This window comes from Haplochromis burtoni, unplaced genomic scaffold (assembly GCF_018398535.1).
Source record: "Haplochromis burtoni strain Fernald_Lab_line unplaced genomic scaffold, NCSU_Asbu1 Contig_173, whole genome shotgun sequence".
NCBI lineage: Eukaryota > Metazoa > Chordata > Actinopteri > Cichliformes > Cichlidae > Haplochromis > Haplochromis burtoni.
The window spans coordinates 413,721-436,962 of NW_024582534.1; the positions used below are offsets into that span (position 1 = coordinate 413,721).

General features: G+C 46.7%; 1 protein-coding gene across 2 annotated transcripts in view; it reads right to left on the minus strand.

Moving 5' to 3' along the window:
* Positions 1-933: 933 nt before the first annotated feature.
* braf (B-Raf proto-oncogene, serine/threonine kinase) overlaps positions 934-23,242 on the minus strand; it is a 28,430-nt gene continuing 6,121 nt past the window's right edge. Inside the window, exons 2-20 of one of the 2 annotated variants that reach the window (XM_005933807.3) lie at positions 20,324-20,425; positions 19,930-20,217; positions 18,102-18,205; positions 15,571-15,673; positions 15,329-15,477; positions 14,683-14,802; positions 14,416-14,575; positions 12,625-12,664; positions 10,603-10,722; positions 9,424-9,560; positions 9,228-9,345; positions 8,749-8,833; positions 8,445-8,621; positions 8,314-8,360; positions 7,748-7,866; positions 7,297-7,428; positions 6,261-6,395; positions 5,577-5,730; positions 934-4,469 (exon numbers count right to left, since the gene is read on the minus strand). In XM_005933807.3, the coding sequence (XP_005933869.1) occupies positions 4,447-4,469; positions 5,577-5,730; positions 6,261-6,395; positions 7,297-7,428; positions 7,748-7,866; positions 8,314-8,360; positions 8,445-8,621; positions 8,749-8,833; positions 9,228-9,345; positions 9,424-9,560; positions 10,603-10,722; positions 12,625-12,664; positions 14,416-14,575; positions 14,683-14,802; positions 15,329-15,477; positions 15,571-15,673; positions 18,102-18,205; positions 19,930-20,217; positions 20,324-20,425 (2,313 nt within the window). In that variant the 3' untranslated portion in view covers positions 934-4,446. The remainder of the gene's footprint in view (positions 4,470-5,576; positions 5,731-6,260; positions 6,396-7,296; positions 7,429-7,747; positions 7,867-8,313; positions 8,361-8,444; positions 8,622-8,748; positions 8,834-9,227; positions 9,346-9,423; positions 9,561-10,602; positions 10,723-12,624; positions 12,665-14,415; positions 14,576-14,682; positions 14,803-15,328; positions 15,478-15,570; positions 15,674-18,101; positions 18,206-19,929; positions 20,218-20,323; positions 20,426-23,242) is intronic. The other variant, XM_005933808.3, reaches the window with a different exon arrangement.

Here is a 23,242-nt window from a genome sequence, read left to right on the forward strand (position 1 = left end):
TGTCCAACTCCTGCAGGTTTTACATCTCACCCTGAGTCAACACACACACACATTCCCAGGCCTCTGGAGAACATCAGGACATGTTGAGGTCGTCATGTAGCCATTTGAATCAGCTGACACATCTAAACCCTGCAGGACGCCGGCCCTCGAGCCCTGGAGTTGATCTAATGAGTCTATCGACAGCAAAACCATCGAAATCTCAAATGATCTCAAACTTGATTCATTAACATGACCGTGAGGTCACTGTACTCAGACGGCCCTCACGGTCACCAGCAGTCACTGGGATGTGGTGGAACAACAAGAGGAGGTTAAACCTGGAACCGGCTGCACTCTGCATGAACACCGTCACCTGGCTGCACTCCTCTCTGCCTGAAGAATTGCAACATAATATTAATCCTACATTCATGAAAAGATGTAGCATTACTCACAATGTTGAGTAATGAGACGGAGATTTTTCAGCACCGTTCCTTTTGTAAAACACACCACAGCACACAGACGGTGTATTTTTTTTTTTTTGCTCAAAGCATCAAAACGTAGAAGTAATTATTCTGCAGAAAAATGTTCATCAGGGTTTTATGGATCCATGTTAGTGAAGTTTAAGGTCGAGCTCAGGCACAGGGATGCATCGTAGAGTCGTGGCCTTCTGAGAACCGCGCTCACTGCCCATATTTATTGTGTATTAAACATATTAACTGAAACTGAAGGCGGAGCTTTAGGAAAAGGGTTGAATCATTTTGAACAAGTGATTTCTCAGAGATGCAGCTGCTGGCTGAGGCTCCAAGCTTTCATTCATGTGCATTTATGGACTTCACAGGTCAAGTAACGCATTGATGAAAGCTTATTATGATTTGGTATTGATCTCTGTGGGATGTACAGTCATGGTCACGCTGCCACCTTGTGGCTGTCACAGCACATCACACACAGAAAACCAGGTAAAGTTTTCATGCATTTCTTTAATATATCAGTTTTTTATATTCACAACAAATACATTAAGCTCTTTCTCTGTATGATACACCCTTAAATATTTTTACACTCAAACATTTGTTTGCCTATGAAAATGTCTTTTAATCTTTGTGACTTTATTTTGAACGTGTTGTACTTTGTTTGTACAGTTGTTGTCTCCATGCCTCCTAGCAAACTGACAGTATTTCCTTTGTACAATATTTACAGGTGAAAAAAACAAAACAAATCTAAAGTTTTACATGATAGTACTCGGTTGAAAGGAATTGTTGGGTCTAAGGTGCAGGCAAGGAGTGAGGGAGGGAATGTTTAAGAAGAAAGGAACGTGAAAGTAGAAGAAGGCGGCTAACGGAAAGCGCTGCACGAGAGTCCAGTGTTTGCTCCTGCAGGATCTATGAAGCTAGAGCAGATGTACATGGTGTTCCTATAGAAAATAACCATCTCCAAGGAAAACCAACGGAGCACTCTTGAAAAACACGTCAATTTCCTTCCTTGAATTCAATCACGTGAGCCGATCCCAGCTCTGCAGGCGGCAGGAAGGAGGATGTTAACACTGCCTGTGGAAGGCGGCCGTGTGCTCGGTGCGGTGAGGCTAAGCTCAGGTGCTGCATCACTCGGTCTTCATCAGCATCTCCATGGCCCGATGACTCTGGTGCTTTAAGTCGTGAACTCAGAACTTCTCCATCCAAACTTTGGACAGTTTCACTTCTGTGTGACCGAATAAGACCGTGAGACGCAGCTCCTGTGCATCATGTGAACAAGACGAGTGGAAAGTTGTAAAAAGTCTGATGTTGGGATTTTAGTGCCTCTGTAAGAAATGTAGGACTGTGGAAGCGAAGTAACTCTTTAGCTTATGTAACGCGACGCACGAGACTCAAAGGCAACCACTGCTGACTCTACCCGTCCACGTCTCTGTGCAGCGTGACGAAGCTTCAAACTGATAACTGGAGCATTCAGACGGACCTCGTCCTGCTCTGTGGGTACCCGAGTTTGGTTTCACTGACAGCAGAGCTTCTTCATCATCTTCACGACTCTCAGCAGTGATCGCTCTGGTGACACAATCACCTGCACAGGACACTTTAAAGAGTCCTCTGGAGAAAATGGCAGCTGTGGGCAAAGCTTGAGGGAGCCGTGGGTAGCAGCAAAACCTCCCCAGTGACAGGACGATATGTCATTTATTAACAAGGCCAACATGACCTCTACACATCATCTGTAAAAGCGGCAGACGGAGGCGGGTAAATAAACGCTCGTTACTGATCGACGATTGGTTCTGGGCTTCTGGAAGTTTTGAGCGCCGGACACTGAATTCGAACCTTTCAATCGAACAGTTTCTCGCTCCGAGAGGTGACGCTGGACGACACTGTGCATGCGCAGAGCTGTCAGAAGAATTCTGTAACGTAACTACAACAGACAAATGCTGTGTGCAGCGATGCATCCTGTCCCTGCAGCTTTGGCTGACGTGTTAGCAAACAGCCACGTCCAGGGTAACCAGGCAAGGAAAGCTTTCACTTTTATCAGATCAAGTCTTTCAATTCGTCTGCCGTCACCGGCTCTTTGCTCACGTTTAGTCCGTGCCCGACTTTACTAAAGGCAGCGTCCAGCTAGTTGAAGTGGTGACAACAACGCGGTCTCTCTGTAATAAACTGGGAAACAAACAAAGCCCACGCGTGCAGCCGTACAAAAACAGACAGCAGATCGCGACGCCGACAGCCGGTGGACATTTGTACTCTCGCAGACTCCACGACCCCCTCGGCTCTGTGTGCCACTCACGTGGAGTAAGACCCCAGCTGTGGGCTGAAGCCTGGCAGGTTCTCTTTTTCTGCAGATACTTTGAATCTAACGTTTGTTGGCTACGTGACAGCACCGGTTTAGTTCGATTTTCTAAAGCTGATCATCTCACGATGCGGCGACTGAAACAACGTTAAAAATACAAACTCACTGGAAAGGAAGCCATGGAGGTGACGGGGAACGTCCGTTTCCATCATTCGTAATAGAAAGACACACGTGGATGCGAAGACCCGCCCTGTCGGCGCTCGGTCTGACACGTCAACTAGCTGCGCGCTCTCAGTCCACGAGGTGAGGCCAGGAGCCTCGTCAGGGCGGTACGCCGGCAGGTCTGCAGGCTCGTCACGCGGTCCTCGAATGAATATTTACAGTCCTGCACCTGCGGAGGGCAGCTTCACTGGAAGTCTGAGCCATCTGCTCGCTTCTTCAATTAGAAACAACGAAACAAAAACAAAAAGGCGAGTCGCTCGTTCGCTTCAATCCATCAAAGTGCAAATATGAGTCACATGACGAAAACAAGGGTTGTAAAAAAAATAAAAGCCTGAAAATAAACCCATAAAAAAGTCACATAAATAAGTCAGTATGTGCAGGCCTGCCTGTACAGGAAGAAGGCAAACAAAGAGCAGAACAGATCTAAACCTGGAATAACATGAAAGTACAGAGAATGTAAACGGCGGGATTAAAGGACATTTCCAGAACTGTCAAAGCCGCAGAACTCTTGATCAACAGCCGGTAACACGTCTGTGTGAGTGCAACGTTAAAGCTTTGTGGTCCCACAGGAAGAGAAGAAAGCAACGCCACAACGTGCACGCAGTGTGAAAATCAATCTGTGAAAACGATGAGAAGCAAAGAAACCCCACGAGCAGGTCCAGCTGAAACCTTCGGCTGTCTGTGACCTGTTACCTTGGAGACAATCATTTCTGCTGCTTGTCACATGACCACAATATCCTTTGAAAGGGGGAAAGCTTTTAAAGTGGAGAACATGGTTGAGGTGCAGATCTTTTGCTGTCCTGCCATTAAACCCAGAGAGAGCCTCGCTGGCAGAGAGCAGCTGCCATGTTGGAGACAAACTCCATAAACACCGAAAACAAAAGACGGCTAAAAGATCCAAGACAGAAAGTATTCCCAGCAGCTGCTAGCTAAAATGGAAAACACAAATGGAAAAAATACAAACAGATTTCTCTTTCAAGTCATCGTCCTTCAGAATCCTTCTCCTCCAGCCCATCCCAGGGAAGCGCCAACGCCTTCCAGCAGCTGACGGCGTGAAGCCTCCTCTCGGTCCGCAGGCCCGTTCTCTGCTCAGCAGCACGGCTAACGCCCAGCTCCTCCTCACCGGCACAACAGCGACCGGACAACTCGCATCCAAAGCTCTCCTTTAAATGGTTTTCCTCTGTGGGTCAACTTGGATCCATCAGGCAAGGCGATTACTTCCACGTCTTCCTCAAAGCGGTTTGGTACGGATATCTTTGTCTTCGCTTTGTTGTTGTTCCGTCGTTCCTGATTAGTTTGTGTGTGTTGCTGCCGTCTGCCCAATGGACGGCTTCTTGTTAGTGAGGCTGCCTTCTTCGAGGTGACGGAGGAAGAAAACGGCGCATTGGTTTTTTCCTTTTTCTTTTTTTTCCCAGTAATGAATGAATCCACCGCAGGGACACAAGACTGTTGAGGAGTGACGAGGGATGGACTGCTGGTATCTGCCGCCATTTATTTAAATGCTGAAAACTCCCCTGAAAAGATAAAGAAACAAAGACAGACGGTGTGTGGACAGCAGTGTCAAGTTTCAGGTGGAGATATGAAGTTAGCGCGTTTCCAGTGAAGTTTACTTTATGAAACAACACTCACCCAGTGACAAAGGCCCGATACAAGTGTGGGAAATATAAGGACTACTGCACCGATGCAAGTACCAAAGTACCACGAGCGAGGGCCTCAAGAAAACCTTCTATTCTTTTTATTTGTTTTTATGCACAAATCTGAGAATATCCAACAACTTTAACACTCAAAGGGAAAATAACTCCTGACACTCTGTCACACAAATAACAACACCTGAGACTCTGCGTGGACTCCAGCTTGTACAGAGCGCTCACAGCAGCCTCAGCAGGATGGAAACAACAGCTCTGTGGCTAACAGGGGGCTGCGAATATATAGGAACTACAGCGTTCAAGGAATATACTCTACCTAATTGACTTCATTAAGCACAGTGTAATGTGCAGCGTTGGATCTCGTGCTGCTGGACAGAAGTGCAGCTGTGCAAACAAACAGGTTTCACCTGTAAAAATTATTTTATTAAAGATGAAAGAATTTAGACAGTTTTAACTCTCAGTGATGCTGCAGTGTTCGTTTGTTTTTGGGACCTGAAGCTGATGGAGTTTAGGACCCAGATTCCTCTGCGAGGCTCCTGACTACAGTAGCCGTAATGCTCCAACAGTCCATCAGGCGCTGCGGCTTCGTAGCTACCAAAGTCGCACTAAAACATTTTGACAGATGTCTGAGCGCCGTGTACATAAAATCGGTTCGAGGTCAGTAAACACAACCAGAATTCATACATAAGGCACACTGTCGATTTTTGAGAAATTAAAGGATTTTAAGTGCACCTCATAGTGCCGAGAATACGGTAAGTGGAAATTCAGTTCCAAGAAATATTCTGCAAGCCAACACACTGAAAGATGAGATGTGATGCACTAAGCATGGTTTGGGGATGAGGCACATTCATTAGAGGTAGTTATGGTGTATGTGATGAAAAAGCTACACTACCACTTCCTGTTACTGTCACTGCGAGCTCCAGATTTCGCCGCTCCAGATGCTGAGACGCGATGTTCCCAAGAAAAATAACTCACCGTAACCGCCGGCCTGGATGGGGGTTTTAGGTGAGGCGCAGGCATACAAACTGAAGTCCTCTGTCTGAAAACCAGCTCGGTTTAACGAAGGCTCCGAGGCGCTGCGGTGGATTTTGGGTAACGAGCGAGCCAGCAGCTCAATGGATGCCAAAATCTGAAGAAATACACAACACAGCCACAGGGGTCGTTAGTCAGGATCGTATGATCACCATTCCCTCACAACACAAGAAACGGGCGACTACATCAGCTCAGCTGCTTTCTGTGGTTGCAGCTGCTTGCTGAGGCCATCGGTGGCAACGCAACAACTGTCAGAAAGAAGGAAGTAAAGAAATCCAAAATGCTGCAAAGTAGGGAGTAACGGCGAACGCTCACTCTGCACCAAACTCAGAGCTTCCACCCTGAAACGATCCATGTCTGTTTGCTGCCACTAGCTGACGGGCTTTGGAGGTGAACACCAGGACAGCAAGAGTCGGATTTGATGGAGAGAAACGTCACTGAACTGTTGTTAAATAACAAATATTAAGACCATTAGAGTTTAAAGAGAAGCTGGGATGTGATGAGTGTGAGAGTCTCTTGTCTCCGTGTCTCAGCGATTTTTGAAAGTGTTTGGGAAAAAAAAGAAAAAGAGTTTACTGTAAATATTATTTCCTCTCAATGTATAAAAGCGTCAGTGTGGGCTCTCACCTGAGGGAAGAGAGGCCGCTCCTCTCTCTTCTTCTTCAGGCAGTCAGCCATCAGCCTCTTCATGGCCTTTGGACAGTTGCTGCGGACCTTGCTGAGGTCAGGGGACAGGTAACCTCGTCCCACCATGAATATGATCTATGGAACAGAAAGAACGAGTCGTGAAACAAACTTCTGAGCTCTGCTCCCTCATCATTAATGACAAATCAAAGATCTGCAGCTCATTCCAAGTGTTTTTGGCATTTGTTCAAATTTGGTCTCAAACTTTAAATATGAGGTCCAAAGACAAAATGTGTCAGCCAGCTCTGCAACATCGACACAGCTAAAGAGGATCACAGAACTCTTTGGATATGGAAAACCTCCTGGTGCCTGAAAACACGGTGCAGCAGAAAGATGGGAAACAAATATGGAGAAAGAAAGCAACAGCTCACGATTCAACGCGTAACACATCACCTGCTGAGACCATGTGACGGTACGTGCATGCACATGAAGTGTGAAGTGCACAGGACTTTACTCTGCTCAGCTTCAGCCGAAGGCGAGACCGGTCAAACAGCGCCTCACAGTGGATGGATAGTGAACCAAAGACAAACCCAGCTAAAGGCCTGGCAGAGCATCTCACCCATTCAACAGCAAACACCATTTATATTCCAAACATTATTAAAATGATGTTCAGTCCAATTTATTTTCAGCCTCTGAAAATGGAAACTTTGTATAAAACATGAAACATCTGGGGTTCAATCCCTCCTTCTGCACGCCCAATATCCTCGGGCAAGATAACAACCCCAAGTAGAAAGCACACGCATAGAGAGAAAAGTACTTTTATCAATGGATGGATGAGGCATGGTGTGTAACGTGCTCAGAGTAGAAAACCCGACAGAAGAGCCATTTAACATGTTAATGGCACACTGGGGGAAATGCACCTGTTAAAGCAGCAAAAACATGGTTCAGTCTGACTGCTGAACCAGAGGTAAAACGGGGCGGAGTCTGGAGTATCTGTTAGAGCGAGTGCAGCAGTGGGGCCGCGATCACGTCCACTCACCTGGTCTCTGTTGTTGATGTTGGAGTAGGGCAGCGCTCCTGACATCAGCTCGTAGAGTACGATGCCAAAGGCGTACACGTCCGACTGGAAGCTGTAGGGGTTCTTGTCCTGCAGCCGGATTACCTCTGGAGCCTGACGAAGCACAAGTTACACCGACCGTCAATAATTCACTGCTTGTTCAGTCGAACTGAAAGGAAACGTCTACAAAGACTCAAATCAATATTATGGCAATGAAAGGGGGCGCTTCTTTTTCATATTCTCTGCAATACTCTGTTCCCCCAAACAGGGTGAGAATGGGCTGATCTGCATTTCTGATCACTTCTGCGTTCTCACTCTTGCTGTATTAGCCTCAGCACGCCTGGTTTAACGCATGAGCACATTTAGAGAGCACACATCAGATGGAAAGAATGACAGGAAAACAAAAAGTGTCTCGTAGGACACGAACACCGACCATCCAAAGAATAGAGCCTGACAGCTGTTCAAACTGGTGGGAGCCACTCCAGCGGGACTTCACCGTAGCCAGACCAAAGTCCCCGATCTTCACTGTTAGGTCCTCATGGAGGAAAATATCTGGGACAACGGGTCAAGGAAACACTCTGAGCTCCTTCATATTCCAAGTATGGATTTTCCATTTTGATCCTTCATGAAATGACAAAAAACCAAAACACTGACGTGACAATAACGACACACACACGCTGGATGCTACAATCCAGCGAATCAATAAGCAGCGTTTCTTCTTCAGTTCCAGATGTTCTGTATCGTGTGCAGTGTTGTAGTATTACGCAGTATTGGACAATCACTGCATTCTGATCCCATCACTTTGGTGGATGAACGGTAATAATATCATATTTGATATGTTGGTGCCTCTGTCTGGGCCGGGGTCGTGGGAAGGTCCATACCTGCTGTAAGGTGTGCTCTTCTTATTCTCCCCTGAAACGAAGCATTTCTTGGTCCTGCTTACGCTCCTGTAGCACCAAGTCCAGCTTATCACCCGATGACTTTGATTCAAAAGGATACTGTTGCTCTTCAGATCTCTGTGTATGATGGACTTGGCATGCAGGTAACTGAAGGTGAAGAGCAAAGCGTCATTAGAGCGACGGCGCTCGTTGTGGAATTTGACAGCGCTCGATGTTTGAAAGGTTACTCACTCCATGCCCTGAGCGGTCTGTCGGGCTATGTCGATCAGTTTGATCATCTCGAACTTGGTCTCGATGATGTGCAGGTGGTGGTACAGACTGGAGCCTTCACACCACTGGGTCACGATGGCCAGCTGGGGCTTGGTGGTGTAGCCCATGAAGAGCAAGATGTTCACGTGACGCGTTTTCCTGGTGCAAACACACAACGTGTTCAAATTACAGCAGGTTTACACTGATGACGCAGGATGCATCAGTAAGGCGACGTTCTGCAGCGTGCAGCAGCGCGCTGGTGCACAAAGGAGAAGGCGGGGCTTACCTGAGGACTCCCACTTCATTCTTGAATGCCTGAAGCTGCTGTGGCGTGGGAGCGGTGACATTCAGCATCTTCACTGCCACATCACCTGAGAGCCCGGGGACAAAATGATTAAAGATGACGCTAATTTACCAACTGCTGAGATTTAACAAGGAAAAGCTAACGCACGAAGCTCTAATCTGCTTTATTTATTCCAAATCTTTTTCAATTAAAACTAATTTCATTTTTATCTGTGGCGAGCAGGTTTATCCAGTTTGTTCACCCCGAGCTGATGGAAACGGTTCTATCGCAGAAAGAGCGCTGACCCAAACTCGTCCCTGACCTTAACCTGCTTGCTGGTCCTGCAGGACTAACTGATGCAGGAAGCGGCGTGTACACGCTGCTCATCAAAGTATGAACACAATCAGCAGGCAGGCTGCGGCATGTAGACGGCGCTCTGTAAGTGTCTTTGCGTGGGGTGTGACGGCGTGGCGCAGTCTTACCGTGCCACTTTCCCTTGAAGACAGTTCCAAAAGATCCAGAGCCTATCCTCTGACCCAGAGTAATCTGACCTTCCGGGATTTCCCAGTCATCACTGGAGTCCCGCCTCCCCAGGGTTTTCTGTCATACAGGACACTCGATCAGCACGAGCACACAATGAGACGCAGCACAACGCTAGCATCTGCGGACGCCACTCACCATCTTATTGCGGTCCTCGGACGAGGAGGACGATTTGCGCTCCCTCTGCGGGCACGGCGACTTCTGTGGGACCTTGACGTTGGTCAGAGAGCCAGGCAGAGAGGCGGGAGGCGTGGCCGACAGACCTGTGGTCGAACCTAGAGAAGAAGATAAAGAGTAGTGAAAGGTAAAGGTCTGGAAGTGAGGGACTTGTCAAAAACAGAGAAGGCAGGAAGGGAAAAAGAGAGAGAGAGACTGAGGCTTCAGCATCAGTGTGTGTGTGTGTGTGTGTGTGTGTTCACATGTACAGGACAGGTGAGGGCGTGCTTGGCTGGATGGCAGCTGTTTGTGTCACAGATTTGATATTTTTGGTCACTGATTCTTCCAAAACAAAGGTTCGAATACGTAATCATCTTTGTTTCTCTGAACGGGTCCTGAAGTTAAGATTCAGAGGTCCTGAAAGAACTACAAAAATGTCGTCCCGACATTTTCAGCCGGCTCGTTTGAAAACAGACTTCACAGTAAAAGCAAAAAAACTGCTACTTCTAATCCGAGCCAATCAGTGTGCAGACCGGTTTGGTCAAAGGAGTGCACAGACTACGCCGTACTCTGGCACTCTGCAGCATGGAGGCGTTTTATGTTTGCGACACTAGCAAACACCTTTTTGATTTCAAACAGCTGCCAGTTCAGGCAATGGCTTCATATCCAATAGCTACAGATGCTACAGTTAGCTGTGATGTCTGAATAGAAATGGAAAAAAAAAATCCTGCAAACGAATCAATGGATCGTTCATGTCGACCAAAATCATGATTCAGTTATGAAGCTGGGAGGCTTTGGAAATCTTACAAAGACGACATATTAAAAGAAAAACACGACTCTTTGTTATTATGTAACAGTTACAAACTGATTTTAACAGCCTGCTAACAAGATGTTGCAGTGAACATCAAGAGGCGGGCTTTCTGATTAACATGTCATTCTTTTTGACTGAACACAAGAGCGCCTCCATCAAAGAAACCGCTATCCATCGAGCAGGCAGCGTGTGGTACTGCGCCGTGAGGTGTATGGCTGAAGGTGCATGTGAGGGCACAAAGGCAAAGAACAGAGAGAGTGTGGAGGGAGACGGGGCTGAGGTGGAGATGTGGGTGGGTGGGGTGTGTATGTGAATGGAAGAACAACACAGGAACACAGAGGCCTAACTACCTCGGAAAACAGGCTCGGGCTCAAAATCAAACACTATGTCATTGGGATAGGAGTATAGGAGGGGGCTTGAGGTCCGTGTTCGGTGCTTCCTCAAGCAGCAGGCGGGGTGGGTCGGGGGGGCTGCAGGGCAAAGAGAGACAGACAGACCATCACTGCTACTCAACACGCCCCTGTCACTAACTAGGCTCTAACTATGGCTACACAGTCAGAGCTATAAGCTGTCAGTCAGGGTGACTCCAGGGTTTGCTCTGGGCGTCCTCTGCCATGAAGTCCATCTCCATGGTAACTCACACTGTGAGGGTCCAGGTTAGAGATCGACTGTTGTGGAGTTTTTGGATGACGTGTACACCTGCAGTAAACGTCAGCAGATGTTTGCTCTCATGCAGCAAAACCAAAACCTGTCTGCAGTCAGAAGTAATGAACACAATAAAATCACCGCAAGGATTACATGATCATGTACACACACGCACACACGCGCACACACACACACACACACACAGGTTTTTAATACTAAACTACTGCACAGCGCTCTGACACACACCGTCTGCAGCCGTGTGTTACTTCCAGCATATATTTCGTGTATTGTTTCTTTTATCACAGAATTTTTTTTCCCAGCTTTCGTGTCCATGTGTAGCTGAAACACTGGGTTAGCTTATGATGTTTGTAGCTAGCTTCACGTGACTGCTTACTCTGACAACTTAAGACCACGGCTGTATCCCAACTCAGGGTCTGCAGCCTTAAAGGCCGCATTTTAAGGCCGATTACGTCACATCGACGCGACGAAGGCTGTCCCAATTCAAAGGCTGCTCAAAATGCGGCCCTCACATGCGTCCTTCATTTCCCTGAATTTTAAGGACGTGGCGGTGTAGACTTCGTGGCCCAACATATCCCAGAATGCATAGCGCGGCGGTGGGTGTGGATAATTTTGCCGGACAAAAACGGCGGATGAGGGGTGGCCGAAGAGTAAACTTTAAGTAAGTACTGAATATGATGTCACTTATTTCTGTGCAAATGTTTAATAACGAAGAACATTAAAACATTCCTGTTGGCCACATGTCGGCTAAGTCATGTGACATTAGTGACGTTTGTACTAACTTGGTTTTAAAGCCTTTACTTTAAAATATAGGCCGTTCAATAGCTGAGCTTAATCAGAGAATGATCAAAGCTCGTGTAGAAACAAACAAACACATGAACAAAAGATTTCATTCCATTTCTGTCAAACACAGCTGTATGACACGTTTCCAGCTGTTAGTATCATGGTTGCTAGGCAACCTGGGCAGCGCAACAGAGGCTAGTCCGCCCATTTCACAAGCCTCGCACTTCCGGCCTTAGCGGTCTTTGAGTACGCGGCCCTCGAGGATCGTTGAGGCTGCGTACTTTAAGGCTGCAGACCCTGAATTGGGATGCAGCCTTTGACTGCACTTTGTAGTCGACTAATAACTGAACACCACTCATTCCCCAGCATGTCTTTATCCGGTCTTCCTTCTCTCACCCAAACCGGTCGCAGCAGATGGCCCCGCCCCTGTTAACAGGGAGTTTTTCCTTCCCGCTGTCGCCAAAGTGCTTGCTCATAGCGACTGTTGTGATTTCGAGCTGTATAAATTAAACTGAATTGAATTGCAAGATTAGTTTCGGGATCTAAAACTGCCACACTGAATGTAAAACAGTCCACACACGTGTCACAGATGTCCCCTCTGTATCTTACTGCACACCCAGACTACACTGGAAACATTGTTCAACACTGTGCATGTATTGCGATGCTTTGCTGCAGAGCTGCTTTGTTGGAACTTTTGGAAAATTTGTCAAATGTTTTAGTTTCACGTGAGGAGGAGCCGAGCCTGGAGGAGCACTCAGACCGCTCATCCTCGAAAACCCCTGACCTTCAGCTCACGGCTCTGTGACTGGCAAGGCACAGGACTGAACGCACACACACACGCACACAGATAAAAAAAATTCAAGAGCACAGAGATGTGAGATGATGGGGAAAAAGTTGAGTGTGAAGTTTCCCTCTTGGATGCTCACCTCCATCTGACCTCGGTAAGCCCTGATCTCGAATCAGGTCCTGAAATAAAGAAAGCAAAACAAACATGAACACAGTGATTTCAGCAGCTGCAGAGGGTGAAAAACACACTTAACATAAATACATGAGGATTTGCTCCGAGTGCAAACTGATGGTATTTACAGAGGGTAAAGTATTGAACACGTCACCCACTTTTGAATTAAATGTGTAAATGACATGAAATCCTCACCAGACGTTGGTAACAATCCATCCAATCCTCACGTGCACAGAAATCAAACCACAGGTGTCCAACAATTAAGTTATGTGTAATAATGAGAAACGATTGAACACATGAAGAAAAGACCTGGAACAGCAGCTGAGATCTATCAGTAATTAAAAGTCCTGCCAATTAAAGCAAATTAATGTCAGCTGGTTCATTTACAACTGATGGCCCGTAAAATGTGTCTCATTACCAACCAGTCGCCCAAGAAACATCTCATGGTGGGTAAAAACTGCTCAAGTGTTGCCAAACATACTGATGGTTCCAGTTACAAATAGTACAAATACATAACCTTCTCTCTGCCCAACCAATCACAGCAGATGGCCCCGCCCCTCCCTGAGCCTGGTGCTGTCGGAGGTTTCTTCCTGTTAAAAGGGAGTTTTTCCTTCCCGCTGTCGCCAAAGTGCTGCTCATAGGGGGTCATATGATTGTTGGGTTTTCTCTGTGTGTATTATTGTACGGTCTACCTTACAATGTAAAGCACCTTGAGGCGACTGTTGTTGGGATTTAGCGCTGTATAAATAAAACTGAATGGAATTGAAAGTTGAATACATCTTGATAAAAATCTGCAGCCATCCACCGGCATGAGGAAGATGAAATAAGGGTGGACGTTTCAGCAAGACGACGATCCCCCGAAAACAGCCGAGGAAACTTAATCGGGTTCAGAGAAATGTTAGCATTGTCCAGCCAATCACGTGACCCGATCCCACTGAAACTCCACGGAAAGAACTAAAGACGGGGCCCACGGAGCCCCGAGGATGTGGAGACTGTTGGTGTTAAAGACTGGGTCGAAATCACACCTGAGCAATGCGTGCGATTCGTCTCTCTGTACAGAAGCTGTCGTTGTCATCGGCGACAGTTTTTACATTTGTATTAAATAAATTTCAGCGAGCATGTTCAATAATTCTTCCCTGTGTCATTTCTCCTCATTACATATAATATTTGGACATCTATGGTTTGATTTCTTTGCATGTGTGGATTGGATGGGCTGTTGTTCAGGGAAGTAAAATACTGCTAATAAAGAAAGTAAATAATAAAGTGTTATCAAAGTGTTATGGAAGAGTTTGTCCATCAGAGCGGCTCCACCGTCTGTGGACGATCGAGAGCTTCTGTTGTCAACTTAAGGAAGTGTATTAACTGTTATTTTAAGGTCAAGAGCACAAAAGAAATAAGAGACTACATCATTCTGGTCAACTGTAACACAACTGTTACACGTCTGTAACACAACTGTTACACGTCTGTAACACAACTGTTACACGTCTGTAACACAACTGTAACACGTCTGTAACACAACTGTTACACGTCTGTAACACAACTGTTACACGTCTGTAACACAACTGTTACACGTCTGTAACACAACTGTTACACGTCTGTAACACAACTGTAACACGTCTGTAACACAACTGTAACACGTCTGTAACACAAGTGTAACACATGCTGGACGTTGACGTGAAACCATAGGGCGCTGTGTGAGGTGATGAAAAACATAGAATGAAAGAAAATTCTCATGTGTCAGCGAGTCCAGCGGACTCACATCGATGTTGACCGGTTCGATGGTGTTGATGTGCACATTGGGGGCAGAGGATGAACGGTCCCGCTGGCCAAACTGGTTGCGGTGGTCCTCCTCGTTGGGCCGGAAACTGGGCGGGATGGGTATGGATTTGGACGGCGACACAGTGGTGTGGCATATTGATCTGGACAGAAAGCCGCTGGTTAGTACTTCAAACTTCAGACTCTAAATGTTCTGCTGAGGAAACAGAAGGAAAACGTCTCCTTTTCGGTATGAGGCTGGAGGACTCACCCAGTGGAGTCGGATGGGGGAAGTGACGGACAGGCCTCAGACACAGGCGTGGTTCCCTCTGAGGAGACCTCCTCCTGGGTGAACGGGTGGTGCTCAAAGAACTTGGACACTAGTAGCAAGCTGCAGAGGACACGCCGAAAACATACGATTCAGGCACAGTTGGAACTGTAACCTTAAACAGGCCAAACAAGCACTAACACACATCCTTTCACACCGAGCACACTTGTTTCATTTGCCTACCACAGGAACCAACGGTGAATTTTGGAGCTTACAGTAACTCGTTTTTATGTAGTCATGACATTTCTCTCTTTTTTGTTGCACTTTAAAATCTGAGGCATTGTTTGAACCCATTGAAGCTAAAAGCCTGAATATGTCATTGCTCTTTGTTACCATTAAGATGAATCAGGATCTGTGCAGACGACAGCTTCGTTCTGTTCGCATTTTTACTGCCGGTACCGTCCTGATCCCTGCTTCCCTGTGGCAGTCGCACATGTACAAAGATACAAGTGTAGCTGCCTGTCAGCGCGTAACTGCGGGTTCTCAGTGTCACGAGCAGAGGTCACTGAGCCGAGCCCGTGGAGCCATAACATCCTTATATCGTCCCAAACTGCTCACAGCAGTGTGTGCCTTCCTGCACTGAACTTACTCGAGCTGGTCGTAGTTGACGCACATGAGAGGAACCTCAGTGCTGCACCGCTGGTGGAACTTGTAGCCACAGGTCTGACAGCGGAAACCCTGGAACAACAACTTTCTGCAGAAGTCACAGAAGGCCAGTGTAAAGAAAGTCTTCCTCACCTGTGGATCAAACAGAGACATACAGACCAGAGTCACCCCGGCTGCACTGAGCACTTCTCACTACGGGACACTTGGTTTTCTGAAAGTACTTACAAAGTTGTGTGTGGTGAGCGGCACGTTTTCCAACACTTCTACATGCAGCTCCTCCCCCGTCAGCCACGAGATGTCTGTGTCCCAGCCAATAGGCTTCTTCTCTCTGAAACAGGAAGTGGGGAGTATCGGAAACTGTCTACACCTCAGCCAGCCGTTGGTTTAGCCACCACACCAAGAGCGGTGCAAAACTAACCATGATGGTTTCCAGCATAAAACCCAAACATCCTACTGCTCCACTTTCATACAGCAGGACTCATGATACTGTGCGCACTGTATAACCCTCCCCACAGTGTGGGACGTGCACCGCACTGTTGTACATGACATGAGACTGCCTACATCAAAAATACCCGATGGCCATATGGCGGTCCCAACACATAGGCCTATGAAAACCTTCAGAAGCAATAACCTGACGTCAGCATTTTGTGTATGGTGTTATCGGTGTGTCACATCGTGCTGGAGAAAGTTTGGCCCTCCCATCTTTACGCCGTTGTTTTAGTTTGAGTTAAAGTTTACAGACGTTAATTTTGCAGCGATGTGCCATTCCATCCATCCATCCATCCACCCACGTATATCCGGGGCGGATCGTGGGGCAGCAGCCTAATCAGAGAAGCCCAGACCTCCCTCTCACCAGCCACCTCCTTCAGCTTATCCAGGGGAACTCCAGCCGAGAGATGTAGCCTCTCCAGAGTCTGCCCTGTTGGGACATGCCTGGAGCACCTCAGCCAGGAGGCATCCAGTGAGAGGAGGTTCCCTCCTTTCAAAAACAGCGCGTCAAACAGGCAATATGGCAACGGGGGTGGAGAAGTGGCGATTAGCGATTAGCTTATCCTCTGCACTGCTGCCCATTTCTGATCATTGCACATAACTTCTTTGCATGTGTGGACTGGATGGACTGTGCCGTGAGAACTTCAAGTCAGTAGCACCTTTACAAATATATTTACTTAGAAAATTATATTTTTTTTTTTTTGACAAGTGGGCCGGAAGAGTCGGCCATGGACCCAGGATGCACTGGACACACTGATGGAGCACATTCAGGTGTGGCCCATGTTGGACACCATCTCCATCTGACAACACTCTGCAGGTACGCTCTGAGGACTGCGCCATCCCTGTGACTGTGAGACACGTGGCCTCACATTATGTGGCTGTAGCTCAGAAGGTGGAGCTTAACCTCTACTATCTTGAAGGTTGGTGGTTTGATGCCTGGCTGCTCCAGTCTGCAGCCAAATATGCTTCCCATCGGAAGTACGACTGTTGGAAGATGCCCAGGTCTAGCGGCTGTGCCCCTCCACTACTGTGCTTGACAGCTGGTACGAGGTCTTTGTGCCGATATGCTGTATGACGTTGTTTCAGAAGTTTTGTGGTTATCCACATGTAGCTTTAAAAACCTGCGACGTGCGATCGTGTTCTTTTTAGAGAGAAGCTTTCCCTCGCAGACCCTCCAAACGTGCCACACTTGTTCTAGTTAGACTGTTATGAACGTTAACTTTAAAGTGCTAACTGAGGCCGATAGTCTAAGCCAGCGGTCCCCAACCCGGCGCCGGTCTGTGAGTCGTTTGGTGCCGGGTCGCGAGAGTTGAGGCTCGGGTGTGAAATTTACGGTTTTCAGGGTTTTTATCGTCAACTCCGTTTCCCCGGGTCTTTTCCCGTGTTGTAGTTGTGTCTTATTTTGAAAGAAATATTTACGCGTTACCATAGCGACCAGAGGGCATTAAGGGGCAGAGAGGAGGACGTTGCTCTCAATGTTGTTGGCGCATTTCAGGAGGACACTGCGAATAAAGTTACACAACTACACAGTGAATTCGCACTTATTATATTTCAATAAGAGCCCCGTTTTTGTCTCGGTCGCATCATTTTTCTGTCGTATTTATCCACCACACCTTAAAAAAGGTTGGGACCGCTGGTCTAAGCTGCAGTTCTTGGGTTTGTTTTAAAGTGGTGCACATTCAGACCTCGGGGTAAATTCGCTGAGGTGTCCGATCCTGTGGGTCATTGTGCCACACACATCTGAACCAGAGCAGCCAACTACTCAAACTTCTGCTTTCACAGAGGCGCTCACACTCACCACATTTCATGAAGTAGCCGTTAGCTGCTATTTGCTCTCTTAATCATTCAGAAGCAGTAAACAGAGATTCCCAGCTGTTACCAAACTCATTTTCATACTATAGTTCTTATGTCTGCAGATAAAGGCCTGAAGCAAAAAACTGGCTAAACATTAAATTGGAAGTATCCTGACTGCCAGACAGGGAATCTGCACGTGACATCGACATCAGTCCATTCTTATAATATCTGTAACGAGGCAGCAGAGGTAAAATTAACATAATGTCACAGTGAAGTTGACCCTTTAAACACAAACTGTAATAACTTGGTGAATTCAGGTTTTATGCTAAGAATTAAATCACTAGCACAGTCCTCTCATCTGGCAGCTTCTTCACATTTTTCTCAAACATCCTCGCTGGGAGGAGTCAAGACGTGAAGACGCGAGGAGACGCAGTGACATGAAACAGCGACTGATAAGTCTGTGAGACACCTACCCATCCTGTATCCTATAGACCGCACAGCACTCTGGAATGAGTCCTCGCATCATCAAGGCTTTCTTCAGGGAGTCCCTCACAGTCATCCCACAGCGTGCCGGCACCTGAAGGCAGCACAACGACACTCACTGAACTGACACAGAAATGACAGGACGTAACCAGGTTTGGGTTTTACATCTCTCAGCCAGCAGCCACAGGTCATCGTTTCAGGGAAGGCTGGCAGTACAGTAGTATTACATTCAGTCAACTCGCCCGACATCCGCCGATCGTCAACATTCAGAGAACCAGAACACCGACGATCCAGCTGACGTGCAGGGCTGGGCCTCGCTGGAAGCTTTACTCTGACTTTATGGGTCAGACTAATGCTCTCAGCCTTCGTCTGCATTAATCCACAGCAGACCTGTGAATGCACTTCAACCTGCTAAGACCTGAACTCTTCCACAGCAGCATTTTTAATTTCTCTTTGATATTTGGGCTGATTGGGACCTGATGAACGTAAAAACAAAGAACTACCAGATTTTTTTTCTTTACCTGATGTTTGTTTCTAAGAAAAATCAGAGCCACATATGAAGATATTCGTTTGAAATTTCGACAGAACAGTGGCAGCATAAAGTCCTCGTAAGTGGATATCAGGCCCTTGTAGAACAAAATTGAGTATTCTGGTCTAAATAAACCAAAATGTGACGTCCACACATGTGGACGCAGGTCCTAGGAGGTTAATGACAAACTGAAGTTTTGTGCAGATTTATGCGGAAATCACCACACAAGTCACAGAGGCTCCGAATTACTCCCAAGCTGAGCCAGACGCTGTCACACAGAACTACGTTTAGCCAGAGACAGAAAAGAGAAGCAGCCGTCCTGTACATGTCTGAGTCGATCTGCGGGACTTTTTTTTTTTTTATAATAGCAAAGAGTTTGTCTTAGTAATAAATACCAAGTCAGTACGTCTTCTTGGCTATAATCTTTAGTCACATTTTACTTTTCAAAGTTAAGAATGCAATGTTTAAATCAAGGCTGATGTTTCCTCAAATGTGCAACAATAATTCAGAGGAAGAGCCAAGCTGATGTCCATGATGGACACCACCAACCACAGCTGTTACAGCCACGGTGCAGGATGAGCTGCAGGAGTCAGACTGAACAACGTGCATCAATCATTGTCTGTCTGACCCTTTTTGCTGCTTCACGAGTGCATTTCTCTGGTGAGGGATTAAGATGTTGAACAGTAAATGGACTGGTTCTGATACAGCGCTTTTCTACTCCAACCACTTTAGACAACTTGCCTCATTCAGCCATTCACACAAGCACTTTTTTTTCTACACCCACGTGCTTTTTATCCAACAGTCATACTAACTCTGAGATTCAGGGTTAGTATCTGCCCAATGCTCGACTGTCAACTGAATGGAAATACAAATACATAAAGGGACTTATAATATTTATGCCTTAATGTAAAACCACGTTTTATTTTAAACTAGATTTGTATTGCTGTGAGCATCTGACAGCGAGTGAGACCGAGCACTTTGTGCAACCTAAAGTCAAAAAGGCTGCACGCCGTCTTTCATCTCTGAGGTTTTATGACAAAATAATAATCACGTGTTCCTCAGCAACACGTTACATGTTACACTGTATCATCATTAACTCAGCAAAGACTAAGTCAACATGAAAAAGCAGTTTGTGAAAGACCAGATGCAAAGATCACCAAGAGGATGTATTAACTGAACATCTAATATCTGCTGCTGCAAATGAAGCGCTGGCTCTCAGGAGCCTCGTCAATCAGACTTTCGTGCCTTAAAATCCACATAAGCATCCCGAGAGAGTGGCTCACACTTACCACTGTTCGCTGTTTGTTGGGCAGGAAGACCCTGACAATGGGTTTCTGGGGGGAGCGAGGGTTGGCTCGGCTTGTGTCAGTGGGGGTCTGCAGGACAGCCAAAGTGTTTGGGGCCGAGTGGAAAGCCTGAGGCCCTGCACCAACCCCACAACCTCCTATCTTGACTTCCAGAAGGGCTGGTATAGCAGACTGAGAGCAGGAGAAGTCTGCGCTGTTCCCGATGGCCTCCAGCAGCTGCTGCTCCCTCTGCTGCAGAGCGTCCAGTTTACTGGTGTACTCCTCATAGGCCTGCCAAAGAAGAACCGTGAGGAACGAACTCGACAGCTTCAACACCTCCGGTGACATTTACGAGGGTCACAGCAAGTTCTGTTCACATAAGCCGAAACGATCTTACCTCTAGATAAATGGAGGGAGGGTTGTGTTCTCCGCCAAACTTGTCCAGGAGAGCCTCCAGATGTTCTTGTGTTAACTTTATCATCTGTTTGATGTTCCAGATCTGCAAGGAAACAGGGTAAAACGTAAATACCTGCACGACTAAAAAACACATTATCATACCAGCTTTACCAGGATCAGATAACATGGACACCCCTGGAGATGTACAGATGTAATCAGTAAAAAACAATAAAAAATAAAGTATTTAATTGGTTCTTTCTTTCTACTTTTAGGACCTCTGTGAAGTAGCTGGGGACACTGGGGCTGTAGCTGCTTTACTAACAGGTTGGTGTTCGATCGCTGGGTGTTTGGTGGAGACACCTGTGGCACATTTTTGTCACGGGGGTAGGAAAGAACAACACAAGAGCCAACCCCCCATCAACCCTTATCACATGCCGAGAGATGAAACGAGCAAAACCAAATAATTTATGCATCATTTATATTGCTACACTCAGGGGTTAAAGGTGGGCCAGAACCAGCATTAGGTTCATTACTCAAAAAAAGTAATGTTTACACATTACTCATTACTTTTCTTTAAACCAAATGTTACTTAGTTTCTACCAGAGTACACCTGTTAGATTACTTTTGTCTTTGTCTGTAAAATGATCTGAAATATTGCATAATTACCAGCTCGCAATATAAATCTGAGACTACAGACTCACACCAACAAAAATCCTTATGCTAACACACACACACACACACACACACACACACACACCATTTTTCTTTTAGTTTGTTCATGCATGAACTCAAACCAAACACACACAGTGAAGATGAACACCAGAGCGACCGTTACAGCGATTCTCCTTCACAAACACGAACAGGTTGACATGGATGCTGCGCCGCTGCCTTTGTTACCTGATGAAGTTCAGCACGATGTAGCCGCTTCTGTCCTGGGTGCAGTGTTACTGTTGCACTCTTATTTTTAATTGCTCTAAAGCACTAACGTAGTGACCATATCTACACTTACTTTGACATCGGGCCTGTAGCGGGACGAAAAGCAGCAAGCTCGATGTTTTTCCCTCTTTCTACCCACCCAGTGTGCAGATAAGCGAGAATTTTGTTAACACAAGTAGCAACACAATTGTAACTACAATTACTGAAACAGTACTCTGTTACTGATTACTGTAATATCTACAAGTTGTTGTTTGAGGCACTTCAGCGAGTGTTGGAGCGGAGCGAGGATGAAGACAGTAACGTGTAAAACACACGGTAAATACACAAAGTGCTTCAGTGTGTCAGCTAATGCTAATGCTACTGTATTACTCGCATAGACAGACAGCACAGGAAAGGAAAAGAAAGCTTAGAGCTAAAGGAAGGACAGCTCAGCCCTACGTTTCTTTCTCACTGTTGTCCCGACTGTATCATTATTCTGTGGACACAAAGTCATCATCTACAATGCAGGCGACAGGAAGCAGAAATTAGCTTTCGCTGAAAGGTAGATGGTCTATGCCAGGGGTGAGCGATCCAGGCCTCGCGGGCCGGTGTCCTGCAGGATCTCACCCTGGGTCAGCACACCAAATGATTAGTTCCTTTCCAGGCCTCTGCAGAACTACAAGACATGTTAAGGAAGTAATTTAGCCATTTGAATCAAGTGTTGGATCAAGGACACATCTAAAACCTGCAGGACACCAGCCCGCGAGGCCTGGGGTTGCCCACCCCTGGTCTACGCCTTAGCGTTGGGTGAGGAGGTCAGTAAGTGAAAGAAAATGTTTAACGAGGTGAAGTGCTACACATTTATGCGGCATCATTCATGATTGAAGAACGTGAATAATGGTTTAAAACACCTTATTAGTTTTTGACATTTTCCATTAAACGGTTCTCAAATGTCACTTAATATCCGAGTGTTTCTTGATTTGAGATTAGTCGTTTAGTCCAGTTTACTTTTCCTCGTTTAGTCGACCAAGTGTCAGGAACAAGGGTGATGTACAGAGCTGCAGAACAAAACAGAGGCACAAAGCTGATGAGGCATACCATGAAGACATGGGAAAGAGTTGAAGCCAGGTTAAGAAGAGAGGTGTCAATCAGTGCGTGGCAGTATGGTTTCATGCACCGAGTGGAAGAGCACTACAGATGTGACGCTTCACCGAGTCTTTATGGATCAGAGAAAGCAGATGATACAGTGCCAAGACAGGAGCTGTGGTTCTGCATGAAGAAATCAAGAGTGGCAGAGAAGTATGTGAGGGTGGTGCAGGACGGGCGTAAGGATGGTGAGATTACATCAGGGATCTGCTCTGAGCCCACTCTGGTGTGCAGTGCTAATGGGCAGAGTGACAGGTGAGGCCAGAGAAGCACCTGTTTGCAGACGACACTCATCTGTAGTGAGAGTAGAAATCCAATATCCTATGAGGTGGAGGAATGCTCTGGAGAGAAGAGATGAAAATCAATAGAAGCATAAGTATAAATACGAGTCGGGCAGGTGGGACAGTGCAGACGCAAGGAGTAGAGACAGTGATGGTAGAAGAGCTTCAGTAGCTGGGGTCAACCATCGAAAGAAGTGAACAGTGCACACGAGGGGTGAAGAAAAGAGTGCAGGCAGAGTGGAGGTGAGTGCAGGGGTGAAGCGTCAAAGTAGGATAGCAGCAAGAGGGAAGCAGACGGTTATAAGATGGTAATGAGACTTGCTATATGCATGGCTGGGTGTTGTTTGTGGCTGAGCTGCAGAGCAGGGATGGAGCAGTGGGTTCCGGCTGTGATGAAGGAGAGGCTGACGCCACAACAGCCAATTATGCCTCCCCTACTGAAGTAGGACAGGGAACCTGGAGGACAGACAGCTGAGCAGAGCACAAAGCAGAGGGCTGACTCAAGTGAGTGCTAGGAAGTGACTTCACAAGTCACTTCCTTCTCCAATGCCCTGTACCAACACAGAGCAGAGCAGCTA